This window comes from Mya arenaria, chromosome 16 (genome assembly GCF_026914265.1).
Source record: "Mya arenaria isolate MELC-2E11 chromosome 16, ASM2691426v1".
Lineage (NCBI taxonomy): Eukaryota > Metazoa > Mollusca > Bivalvia > Myida > Myidae > Mya > Mya arenaria.
In genome coordinates, this window is record NC_069137.1 from 45,305,003 (window position 1) to 45,319,379 (window position 14,377).

The following is a 14,377-nucleotide window of genomic DNA, read 5'->3' on the forward strand; positions in this document are numbered from 1 at the left end:
CCCTATTCAAGACAGGCCTCTCCCGATGGCTCAGCCTGTACAGGTAATACATTCCCTTTTCAAGACAGACCTCTCCCTAACGACTCTTCAGCCTGTGCTAGTTATATATACATGTATCATATACTTACCATATACATCTCCTATTTAAGACAAGCCGCTCCCGAATGGGACAAATTAAAAAGAACCTATCCCTTGGTTTTCTCTTACCTATCTCCACACCTGTAGAAGCCCGTCTGTCCGTTTTCACATGTACAGCCGTCATACCAATGGTCACCAGCTCCGTAATACCGACCCTTATATACGCAACCGCCACCTGAAAATACAACAAAACACTGCTGACTCTGTCCAAATGTCATTAAAATCAGATCCCAAGTAATCGTTTTACGGCGGCAATGGCCTCCAAAGTCATGTTCTCTGATCGCATACTGCGTAGTGAAATAAAGCGAACATCACGATATGATTTTAAAGAGATTGATTTTGTCTAAGAATATCATTGAATGACCTCGGGCGAATAACTGCAATGGTGAATATATTGTCGCTTTAACAATTACTCTCAATGAACAGTCAGAAATTTAGACTGCTTTTGTAATACTTTAGATATAGTTTATGTTTTAGAATCATAACGTTAGAATGTATAAAATGTCAGGAAGTTTCAGACTTATTGATATAAGAAGTCTATTTAAATAAAGGAGGAGTTTAAAATACTCACTGTATCCCACATATCCCGAGCCAGTGCCGGTGCCGGTTCCCGTTCCAGTCCCAGTGCCCGGTGCCGCGGTACCGGATCCGGTTATTACACCACCAGAACCCGTCGCTGAAACAGCGGTTACAACAAATGTTTTGTCAATTACTTTACATCATATGCAGAGAACAGAATATAACACATTTTCTTAACTTAAAACACCTCTTAAGTTCTTAACGACGACGCCAACGACGGGCGACGGACAATGACTAATTGTCTACAGTAACAGTGGGTGTTTGGAAGATGGTTCTCACGAGGTCTTAAAGCAAGTGTATGTACAAACAGGTACCAATTACCTGGACAGAGGTTACAGTAGTGTGCGCAGTTGTCACGTGCCCATTGCTCGTACAATCCCGTGCACGCATCTTGAGTGTAGGCAGCGCAGTTGGATAACTTGTCCATACAGCTACCAGACCCAGTTCCTAAGAAGAGTAAGATTACAGTTCCAAGTTAATTTGCAATATCGGCAATACATAAGCCTTTGGCCATAAACATACACATAGGATGAAATGTACACAAATTTAAAAGGTGACAAATACAAAATAAACTAACAAAAAACATTTCACACGTACATAGTATAGACACAATAACAATTTACTTGATTGTAATATCTAACTATGAAGCAACTGCGTCAATACTGGCAGAACGTCGTTGAAAAGCATTGTAAATGTATTAAGATACATGTCTTATATTGTTTGTGCTTTTGAGGATATTAATACCCTAAATTTATTCAAGGTATTCCACGAATTGAAAACATTGAATTGTAGACGTAAGTCATAAAAAAGGACAAGCAAGCAAAAAATAAAATTCAGATTGTAACTTCTAACTCCAATTTCAAGAATGTGAGAACATAGTCGCAACCCCGTTAATGCAATTCTATATTTCTATGAAATCGAGATTCTTTTCAAATTCAAAATTTAACTTGAGTTGTTTATAATAATTTAACTTCGGTAGTGAATGAATGGTGTCAGTCCAGTGTTTTACATATTGATCGTGGCGGCGTTGTCTTAACGATATAAAACAACAATTTGATATATGATCAGAAGACCAAACATAACTAAAACCGAGGGTGTCTAACACATTCTTCATATATTTAGACCAGTTATCCTTAGCATTGCAGTAAACAAAACTAACATCATTAACTTTTCACAATATATATTATTTATAAGCGAGGTTGGGGAAGATTTGATATTGCACCAAACTTTAAGTGCTCTGAATCGTCCTTGCTCTCTTAGTAGAGCAGCATTAGAAGTTTGAGAGCGAACTCCAATAATGTTTTTTTTTACAATATTTAAGGTGGAGTTTATCCACCTATTTCATGTCACATATACCCCAAACCTCACAACCATACATAAGAATAGGAGCAATCATAGAGTCGAACAATAAGAGTTTAGTCTAAACGTCGTGTTTAACTCTACCAAAAATTGATACAATGTGATTATATGCTTTCAAAGCTTGATCTTTCAGCGCTTTAACTGCATTTACAAAAAGTTCCATTGTAATTGAATTTAATACCTACCCAAATAACAGAAGATATCCATTGTTTCGACAACATTATTATCAATGGACCAAACAAAGCGATTCAATGTTTTTCATTTTTCAAAAATACATATTTTAGTTTTTTAGATTAATTTTCAAGACCCAACTTGCATAAATATTTATGTATTGCATGTTGTGCTTGAAGACTATTAGGGTCAGTTGTGAACAGAGCAATGTCGTCAGCAATTAGTAACGTGTATAGAAACAGCTTAATTATATCGTTCTGGGTTAGATTTTCAAAATCTAAATACTCCCGAATGTCATTAATAAACAAAATAAATAAAAGAGGAGAAAGAGGTTCCCCTTGTTTCACTCCAAGAGATATATCGAACAGTTCTGAATATAACATATGTTTAACACACGCCTCAACATTTGCATATAGGGACATAAGCATGGTTATCATTTAACTACTTGTACCAGACGGAACTAATTTAATCCGCAAAGCATCGTGTATAACAGGGTCAAAAGCATTTTCATAATCAATAAAAGCACAGTACAATTTCTGTTTTGCGCTGAAACCTTCTAAATAATAGTATGAAGTAAAGGATTTTCACCAAGCATGTTCTTATTAAATGCATTTTTATATATTCATACTTTGTCTGCTGCATCTTTAATTTCCTTTACATGTGTCCCTTCACTTTACAATTTCTAGTCCTCTGCATCCTCGGTACCCGATCCATCCATAATAGATAGACCTTAAGCTGCCAGTTGACCCTGCTCCCCAGCCCCGGGGGCAATTATGAAGGATATAATTTTCCCAAAGCTTAAGCGAAACGCCACAAAATGAGATATGTTTACGCTCAGAGGGAGAGGGCATAAGTGAGCAACGGACATTTAAACTACGTTACCCTACGTTTTTTTTATAAATTTTATCTCCACTTTTTCTTCCATGTATAATGATGGTTTTTAATGAGATAAAATTAGTTGGTAAATGATCCATCTTAAGTTCTATGAAGGGTTTTTAAATAACTCAGACTGCACGAATTGGTGTATATTACGTGACTTTTTAAATGTAATATAAAAACAACGTTTTTACAAAAATGATAGGTTACACAGAGTGCTTAAACAAATAAAGTTATGTCATTTCGCTTGATAAAAAGGTAGGTCATATTCTAAATACGTATTACCCAATTTCATCAAAATTCCTTAAACTTCCTTATGATTGCACAGATAATGCGTGTGTAATCTACGTAGCTTACAATTGTATTTTGCACAACAACGATTCATCCTGATAAATCACTAATACTTTTTACAAATTAAACACTGTAGTTATACACTGTTTTATTCCTAATTTAAACCACTAGTATAACTTACGTAACCATGATTTCGTTACTAAAACATAAGTGTTGAATGTTAAAAATTCTGTAAAAAACGGGTAAGATCAAATAGAATATCAAACTATTAAATGTAAAAACACAATTACATAAAATATATGTATTTGTTCAACAGAAATTGTAAAATGGCATATAAAAGAGATATATTTTATTCATACTCAATACAGCGTCCATATTTATTACTACAATTTACGGATGCAATGTTATATCCGTTTAAAATGTAATTGTGATATTTCTATTCCATTAACATAAAACATTTAGGAGTGTTGTGTTATCTAGTCAACATGTCAAGTGATGTGAAAGAAATTTGAAGTAATGTCTTTAAATTTTAGAGTCGCTCATTTTTTGCAATTAAAACTTGCATAATAGAATATAACATGATGAGAAAAGTGTTAAGTCAATAAATTTTGTCCTGTTAACATTAAAGTTGTTTGTAAAGTTGTTTTTTTTACATAGTAATGTATTCTACATGCACATTTATCACAATATGTGATTGGTTTTCTTTATTATTTGTGCACTTTGCTTTTATGCCATGAACAAGTAGCATTGTATAGATAGCATTGCAAAGTGACATCAAATGCTCACTGCAGGCCTTATTTGTAAAATATGTATAAACAGGTAGTTTTCTTTTCTTATGATGTGACGTCATACACGTAAATTTATTACAGTGAAACCATACTTGAGTTTATGTCTTATTCATCAGTTATGTCTGAAGTTTAATGTTGAATTAGTCTTCTCCGAAAAATCGATGCAGATTATTTTGTAGTTTAATGTTCATCATAAAAAATTGCAAGTTTGGAAGTAACGTAAATAACAATTTTTCCGGACATGAAACATCTTTTTTCGCTGAAAAAAAATATGATGTTTTATTACGTCATGTATAATTAAATTAAAACAGTTTTCTATACTTTTTCTTTTATAGTTTTTTTTACAAGTAAACATTATGTTCAAAAGCTGATAATTATTTAGTAACGATTTTTTAACATGGTGCTTTAGTTTCCAGACGCCCCAACGGCCAAGGCGTAAACATGTCTTAAAATGTTTATATGATGATACACTTTCATAAAATCATGTTCTACAAAATTGCCCTTGGTGGGAAGCAAAACAAGTTTCCCTTATAATCTAATACAACTCCATTGGATACAATACTCTGCAGAGTCATAGAAATAGCAGAGCGCGGAATTCGACAATGTTTTATTGATAATTCCAAGGAACTATCGTGTAAAATGTCCCAACAACCATTTGGTACGCTCCAAATCCCTTGTATCATTACCTGTGATAGTGCCAGTTCCTGTACCGGTACCAGTTCCCGTACCTGTACCAGTGCTAGTTCCCGTACCAGTACCAGTGCCAGTTCCCGTACCAGTACCAGTGCCTGTTCCAAAAATCAAATAAGTATAGTCTATATATTCATTATATCCTTTTTAACAACAAAATATGTGGAACGACAGCGTTTTGGTATATAGTCAAACATACATACAGATAATTCTGAATAAATCATCAATCCCGGCCTTTATCCATAAGCAAGCTGGTCGTCCTCGGCTTAAAGATTTACATTCGGAACTCCTCGGCCATTTTTTTCAAAAACAACCTCGGATGTATATGGACGGTTTACATACTTAAAAAGTGGTACGTTAAAGTCCGCTGCAAATAGATCGCGTAGTAATCTTATTTAGTAGTTAAAATTTATGGCTTAACTCTTGGGAATCGTAATAATGTTTGCAATAATACACTTCACTGGCAATCAATTTAAACTGAGAGCAATGAATACAACTCTTAAACACTACATTTAATTAATGCTTTTATTTAAAAAAATACGGACTACTTCAACAGATGTACCGGCATACATCCGAGGTTGTTTTTGAAAAAATGGCCGAGGAGTTCCGAATGAAAGATTTAAGGCAAAGCCCGATCTAAACCTAAGATAAGCAAACGCACATATCAATAATAAAAGCCTTGCAAACTATGAATATGCTTACCAGTGATTATCCCCGTCCCTGCTCCTATGGACATCAATGTTCATCCTCGTTATTAACTTTCAAAACGATTATGCATTACTTTGGTTTACAACTGTTTTCAAATCGGAATCATAGGGGCAAGGTGCGATGTTTTGACAACCCCCTATGACCATGCCCCCATTGTTTTGAAACAATCCAAGGCTTATAGGTAATGCTGGGAGAATTGTTACTAATGATAAATTACAAATCAAAGATTATAGAATAAAATTTAAAAAAAAATGTAACAGATCTCCCATCATTATCAATAAGCTTGGGATTAATTCAGAACAGTGGGGTGCGTGGTCATAGGTTTGTGTCAAAACAACGCACCCTGTCCCTGTCATCGGAATTGATTATTCATATCATTAGTTTTAACTTTTAAAATTAAAAAAAAAGTTTACTTTAACCTACAAATCTGACAAAAACCTTATCCTGAATATACTCTCTGTATCATTCGGAACTCCTCGGCCATTTTTATCGAAAACAACCTCGGATGTATTTGGGCGGTTTACATACTCAAAAAGTGGTACGTTAATGTCCGCTGCAAGTAGATCGCGTAGTAATTTTATCTAGCAGTTAAACTTTCTGACTTAACTCTTGGGAATCTTAATTATGTTTTCAATAATACACTTCACTGACAATCAATTTAAACTTACTGGTGTTAAAAGGTGAAAAATACAATGAACGATGAATACAACTTATTTATCTAAAATATGTCAAACTCGAATAAATGTTTAATAGTAAATAATGGGAATACATATCTTAACAAAATAAAACATATAATTGTCTTATGGGAAAACCTATATATAACTTGTTCGTACTTGTACTAGTATTCTTGACTAAAAATGCTTGCAAGGGGGTGGATTTCAATAAGCATCTTAGAAACACTTTTCAACTTAGAGAAAACTTGCTATTTTCTTATTTGAATTATAAGAAAAAGAACAATCTTTGTACACCAAAACCATGAAAATAAGCAAGAAAACGGTCTGAACAATATATGCACATGAATAGATCTGATCAAAAGTAGCGGATATTTAAAAAAAATGGCGTGAAAAATTACGAAAATCTAACTAAGTTGAAAATATTCACTAAGATGCTTATTGAATACGACCCCAGGTAAACATAGACCGTTTGCCTGTGACTAGAAAAAGGTGTCAAAAATTGACGTGGAATTGAATGAACATTGATATATTTTTCATTTTATGCATTAATCATATTTTCTTGGCGCTAGCAAAAAACAAGTATGCATTCCATTGCTTAAATTGTTTCCACATACCTCCACACATGTTGCAGTGTTTTGGGCAATTGGCGACGGCCCATGGACGGTACTGGGCGTCCGTGCACACACTGACATCGTATTGGGCACAGTTCGGGATCGCGTCCACGCATGCGCCGCTAGGTGGCGCCGTCGCCAAGTACGGGTTGGTACCTATACGTAAAAATAAACAAAAGAAAGTTGACGGTCACAATCTAGCGCTTGGAAACAACTATTACATCCAACAATAAAGTTGAATAGTATAGAAGAAATACAAAACCTCCATTAATACACCATACGCGACAACGTGTTTAAAATTCGGAAATTAGCAGCCGCAAATCTATCTATAGCCTCATGAATAACCAATTTAAAAAACAAACAAGGCAGCCCGTACCGCCACCGCAGTAGCCACAGAATTTTCCGCAGTTCTCCCTCGCCCATCCTTCATACTGCTGTCCACATACGTAATTGCCGTACGATTGGCAGTTGACCTTGTCCTGGCACGTGCCGAACGTCTGGGCCGCGTCACACTTCAGTACCTGGCAACACGCGTCGCGCGGGTCCTGGCCGAAAGAACAGCCAGTTGGTACGGACGCGATTCTTGCGCATCTGCGTAAAAGGAAACGTATTGAGTCGAACGGCGTACATGAAATAGTTCCAAGTAATTTCATAGTTCCAAAGGCAATAGCGATTAAAAGCTTTCGTTATAAACAATGGAGTTGTTCTAATTTCATATTTTCATGAAGCGTTCTTTCAGTATTTTCATTTTATAACTACATATGTCAAAATCTTTCCTGCGTGAGGTATTGCACTTACTATCTCACTGCGTGAGGAAATGGATCCCCTCACACTGGAAATGACGTCACTCACCTCTCATTACACCTGTACATTCCCTTGCTGGCGTCCACACATTCACAGTCGTAGGCGCAGCCGTCCTGCCACGTGGCGCCCTGGGCGTACACCTGACCCTTGTACAGACATTTGCCTGAAGGATAAAAAACATATATACAGGACTGAGCAATTTAGATCCCCTTGAACTCAAAATGTAATTAAAGGCAGCAGTATTCGATGCCGTGAACTGGGAATTGCAGACCAGATCGAGGTCCTTTATGCCATACTACTGCGATATTGATATGTGTCTAGTGTTATGTAACAAGATAAACACAACCCATAATAACATGGAATGTGTGAACAGTCATCATTCGAATGCCGATATTATTTTTTAACCGCTTAAATGACAATCGGAACACCTCGGCCAGTATCGATTTAGGAATTGGCTCGAAGCTTGCCGGAGATGGCCGAGTTGTTACGATTGCTTAAATAAACATATTTTAAAGAGGAGCTGTTTTTTGTCGGCACTTTTCGTTATTCAATTTGAAAGTTTGAAAGGGGGCTTATGAAACTTATTATTCATTATCCATGCCTATATACACATACACTGGCCGAAGTCACAGAGAGTTTGGCTTCATAAATAGGATGCAAATATGTGTTGGTGCTTAAGCAGGGGCGCATCCATATATGACGTTAGAGGGGGTGTAACTTAGGGGCGTAACCTTTTGACCTGCGCCCTTCCCTCAGAACCGAAATTGGTTAGGTATAACGTGTTGGCATGGGGAGTTCTCACCCAAAAATAGCTCAACAATTACGAGTCCGAAATGGTGCATTTGGGCATATTTTATTCATTTTTGCCATAAAAAACCCGGACGATGGACGTTTTTAGCTCCCCCCCACCCTTAAGGTGTTAACTGAGGCAGGTGTTAAGGTATATTGAAAACCATCATATCATTTTTTGCATGAACTTCATTTTTGAGTAACACCAGAATGATGCTACGATTATGATATATAAATATATAAGAGAAGTAATGAAATATAATATCACTATGATTATAAAGCAATTGTGTTAATTTATTTCTTAAATAGCACAATATCTATATAAAACAGCACTCGGTTAAAACATTAACAATATTCAAATTTAACATTTTGTAACTTAAAACTATACCACATCTGTGTTTGAATTAATGATTGGTTGATCACCTTACACAGCGATAAAAAGAACTCCGTTCTTACTGTTGTAACTGGTATGGCTGATCTGCCCAGATATGATGCTGGTTGGGTGGCCATATCCGGTGAAGGCGCCAACAAATCCCGTTGTTCCTACATTTCCGCCGGCGTTCTGACACTGTGGTACCCGGCAACACTGTGGGTCCTTGGGGTCGGCGACGAATGTGCACGTGGAAGGCACGTTGGTGTACTTGGGGCACCTGTAGAGGGTTATATTTAGAAGTGAATCTGATTTTTGGACACAAATCAATCTAAAGACTAAAAACTCCATAATAGGGTTACAACGAATAGGGCAAGGAAAAAAGAATAAGAGAATCCAAATGAAAACAAATAAAGTTACTTGTAAGGTCATGGTCGTGTCCATCGTAATATACGACTACAATAGATCCCCGTTGGCTCGAACTCACGGTATTGCTTACCTTCAGTTTAATGAAATCGGTCCTTTACATCCAGTTCGAGCCAACGAGGAATTCGAGCTAAGCGAGTTCGACCAAACGGGGTTCGACTAAAGTTCAAACGATGTCTACATGTTTTTCCGAATATCATCCCGTTTACTACTTAATAGATATTTTACGATGGTTAAACAATCATTGCCATCATGGTTGGGTGTCCTGAAACATAAATCTAACATTGATAAGCATTCTGTGTTCACGTATTAATTTGAATAAAATATTACTTCTGCACGCTGTCTTTTTCAGCTCGGCCTGTAGGGTGTTGAGGGCGTCGAAGCTGCTCACATTGAACACGTGCTGGCTGTTCGTGGCGATCGTCTGCAACTCCGCCTTGTTCACGCCGGACCCGATACCGATCGCGAAAATCTAAAACAAATAATCAACTTTGGTAAGATATTTTTCGGAAATAAACATTATATACGCTCTGCCTTCGTTTTTATCCGTTTCAATATGTTATGTATATGACTGTATAACATATATACATTTAATTTTGTAATCTGATATTTGATAAACCATACGTTGTTTTTTTCATTCATAAATGTCTAGACGGACATGTGCAATTAATACATATCCCGATCGGCGAGTACTTGCAGTTTGAGTTATTGAAGTAGCAGAAGAAGATCTTTATAAGCTTTTTACCTTCAGATCAAATTCTTAAATTTTGTGTAAAATATACGTTGCCTTTTGTACCCTTTTCATAAAATAAAATATGTTTACACCACATGTACGTGAAATTAGCGGCCTAGCGGCCTAGCGGCGTGAAATTAGCGGCCTAGCGGCGTGAAGTTAGCGGCCTAGCGGCGTGAAGTTAGCGGCCTGGCGGCCTAGCGGCGTGAAGTTAGCGGTCTGGCGGCCTAGCGGCCTAGCTGCGTGAAGTTAGCGGCCTAGCGGTCTAGCGGCCTGGCGGCCTAATTATTTCCAAGCAATTGTTAATGCGTTTTTTTAAACAATGATAAATCAAGGTTTTTTATTCATATAGTTACATAGCGGCCTTAAATTGTTATCTATTCAGAATATTTTTCTTTACCTTTTATTCTAAAACAATTTTAAATTAACTGTTTTATGCACAAATTATCACTCTGAAGCGTTTTTCAACTTTTTTTCAAAAAAGTCGATCTAGCACTTCAGCGACCTAGCGGCATAGCGGCGTGAAATTAGCGGCCTAGCGGCCTAAATTGAATCCTATTTCAAAGCATATATAAATGAATTTTCTTCTAAAACAATGACATTTTAACTGTTTTATGCACAAATTAACACATTGAAGCGATTATCAACAGTTTTTTCCCAAAACGTCGATAAAGCAGTCAGCTAATTCAAAGCATTAAACATGCCTGTTCTTGTAAAACAATGATGTATTTACTGTTTTTATGCACAAATTATCACTCTGAAGCGTTTTTAAAAAAAAATCCAAAAAAGTCGATCGAGCACTTTTAGGCCGCCAGGCCGCTAGGCCGCCAGACCGCTAACTTCACACCGCTAGGCCGCTAGGCCGCTTAAGTGCTCGATCGACTTTTTTGAAAAAAAAACCGCTTTATAGTGATAATTTGTGCATAAAACAGTAAATATATCACTGTTTTAGAAGATCAGGCATGTTTAATGCTTTGAAATAGCTGACTGCTTTATCGACGCTTTAAAAAAAAATGATGATAATCGTTAATAGCTTCAAAGTGTTAATTTGTGCATAAAAACAGCTAATATGTCATTGTTTTAGAAAAAATGCTTGTATACATGCTTTGAAATAGGATACCATTTTAGGCCGCTAGGCCGCCAGGCCGCTAACTTCACGCCGCTAGGCCGCTAGGCCGCTGAAGTGCTCGATCGACCTTTTTGAAAAAAGTTGAAAAACGCTTCAGAGTGATAATTTGTGCATAAAAACAGTAAATATATCATTGATTAAGAAGATCAGGCATTTTTAATGCTTTGAAATAGCTGACTGCTCAATCGACTTTTTTGAAAAAAAATATGTTGATTATCGCTAATAGCTTCAAAGTGTTAATTTGTGCATTCAAACAGCTAATATGTCATTGTTTTAGAAGAAAATGAATGTATACATGCTTTGAAATAGGAAAACATTTTAGGCCGCTAGGCCGCTAGGCCGCTAGGCCGCCAGGCCGCTAACTTCACGCCGCTAGGCCGCTATGCCGCTGAAGTGCTCGATCGACTTTTTTGGAAAAAAAAGAAAAACGCTTCAGAGTGATAATGTGTGCATTAAAACAGTAAATACATCATTGTTTTAGAAGAACAGGCATGTTTAATGCTTTGAATTAGCTGACTGCTTTATCGACGTTTTGGAAAAAAAAACTGTTGATAATCGCTTCAATGTGTTAATTTGAGCATAAAACAGTTAAAATGTCATTGTTTTAGAAGAAAATGCTTGTAAACATGCTTTGAAATAGGATTCAATTTAGGCCGCTAGGCCGCTAGGCCGCTAATTTCACGCCGCTATGCCGCTAGGTCGCTGAAGTTCTTAATCGACTTTTTTGAAAAAAAAGTTGATAAACGCTTCAGAGTGATAATTCGTGCATAAAACAGTTAATTTAAAATTGTTTTAGAATAAAAGGTAAAGAAAAATGTTCTGAATAGATAACAATTTAAGGCCGCTATGTAACTGTATGAATAAAAAACCTTGATTTATCATTGTTTTAAATAAAAACGCATTAACAATTACTTGGAAATAGAAAAAATAATTAGGCCGCCAACTTCACGCCGCTAGGCCGCTAACTTCACGCCGCTAGGCCGCTAACTTCACGCCGCTAGGCCGCTAACTTCACGTACATTTACAATAAATATCATTTTAAAGACAGATTAAGAGCATGCGAAACACAGGGTTACAAAAAAATCTTGAATTATCATTTATCATCTTTTCACATATGCAGGTCTCTATGGAAGCAATCGTTTGAAAAATGCATATCTCGACATAAGGGTTAAAATTATAATATTTATGAAATATCTTAAATCAATGTTCTTTGAATGGTGAACAATAAAATATTTGATGTTAAACAAAACCATTTCTGTGCTCCATATAATATTTTTTATTTTTTTTTATTTTTTTTTAATATATTTTTTATTGTTATTATTAGTATCAGAATTAGTTTTAGTATCATTCTTGTTCTAGTTCTTGTTCTTGTTCTTCTTGTTCTTCCTCTTCTTCTTCTTCTTCTTCTTCTTCTTCTTCTTCTTCTTCTTCTTCTTCTTCTTCTTCTTCTTCTTCTTCTTCTTCTTCTTTATTATCATTTCCGTCATTATTCATACAAGTCAAACGAACGGTTTTAAAAGAGAAAGAAATATTTTGTAACAAAATATGGCCGCGTTCCAAAAGATACCGTACGTGTTCAACAAGCACGTTCATGAATCTATAAACAGGAACACCAAGAGGATCTTGTGTGATAAAACAGGTCTCAAATGATATTCAAGTGGTTAAAAGTCTTTGATACTCATTTATTAATCTTTTAAAATGTTTATAATCTAAACTTTTGATATCAGTAATCCGTAAAGTGTCGGAAGTTTTATTCAGGATGTTAGTGAAACTTTCCTTAGTAACATTATCTTGTCTAAACAACTCGGTCTTCAATTCATACAAGGTTAAAAGTAAGGTCACCTAGATGAGTTACAATTTTGTCAGAACACTTAACGGTTATTTATACTCAATAGTAAGTTCACTTTTAAATTCCATCGTAACTATATAATGTATAAGCATGTAACTGCTGCTAAATGGCCCAGACTTACACAACTTCAAATACGAGTGCATGCACATACAGTGTGTGTAAACCACGTGATAAATTACGTCATATATGCTATGTCGGAAGGCAACATTTTGCTTAAAATGAAGACTTAAATTATATTTTAAATGAAACAAAGGGCAGTCTATGCCTCTTAAAGAGCCCTGCATTTGTTTTATGACCGAAATTTGGTAAAGTCATTAGTTTCATCAAACACTTCGACAAACCTGTTTCCAAAATCATGTTTTGACAGTGCTACGTCAGACGGCCGTATTGTGAAAAGGTTTGCCGAAGTGTTTAATGAAACTAAACTCTCAATCAAACTCTGGCAAAAGACCAAAGGCAGGGCTCTGTAATCGGCGTAGACTGCGCTATGTTTCATTTAAAATGGTGAATAGTGAAGTTATCTTTGTTTAAAGTAATTTTTTCAAATCAAAATATTGCCTTCCGACGTAGCATTTATGACGTAATTTATCACGTGGTATACACACAGTGACATATAACGTTAACATATAACCTTGATGTCTGGCAAACAATAATCTCTTTTCACTAACAAATGGCTGAATTTCATCTAGAAAGGTAAACCATGTAAGCCACCCAGTCATGCACTCGTATTTGAAGCTGTGTACGTCGGGGCCATTTAGCCCAGTTTGACCCAATTGAGTTTTCCATTATAGTACGGTAAAATATAATTTCATAATGCATCGGATGTTTCCTTAATTAACAAATACAATGTATTTGTGCATACATGTGTTCACTTGTATGTTAATCATGCAATGCTATGTTTATGCATTGAGTATTTTGTTTGTGAAACTGATGCCCATATGGGCCTAGTTTTTGAATAAAAACTATAATTGAAACTGACCAAAACTTAAACGAAGGTAAATATAATGTGTGAATTACACATTAGTTCAGATTCAAAGCAATGTCGGAAACTACCGGGGACATTACAGTAGCCAAGACCTTATTGTTGTTAAAGCAAAATACACAAAACAACAAGAAATGCCTTTAAAGGTCTTCCTATCTTAGCATTAAGATTGCTGTGTATATGAGCAGACTCTTTGACGGTTTCTGCCGGCACGTTCGACTTGCCGTCTGTCATTACAATGAGGATGTTTGCGACTCCTGCTCTGTCGCCGGCGGCTTGGGTGAAACTGTTCGCCTCCACGTACTTGAGGGCAAGGTCAGTGCGAGTACCGCCCATGTGATACCTGTCAAATATGTTGATAATTGCATGTACTTGAGATCAAGGTCAGTGCTAGTACCGCCCGTGTGATA

General features: G+C 36.2%; 1 protein-coding gene across 1 annotated transcript; it reads right to left on the bottom strand.

Annotated features, from left to right (window-relative positions):
* Positions 1-203: 203 nt before the first annotated feature.
* LOC128221711 (uncharacterized) lies at positions 204-14,303 on the bottom strand. Its single transcript, XM_052930312.1, has 11 exons — positions 14,106-14,303; positions 9,613-9,746; positions 8,935-9,128; positions 7,738-7,852; positions 7,262-7,476; positions 6,889-7,041; positions 5,595-5,618; positions 4,889-4,990; positions 1,039-1,164; positions 710-814; positions 204-313 (listed from the first exon to the last, which is right to left on the bottom strand). Exons 1-11 carry the CDS (start codon positions 14,301-14,303, stop codon positions 204-206), a joined length of 1,476 nt encoding a protein of 491 aa, XP_052786272.1.
* Between the last annotated feature and the right edge of the window lie 74 nt (positions 14,304-14,377).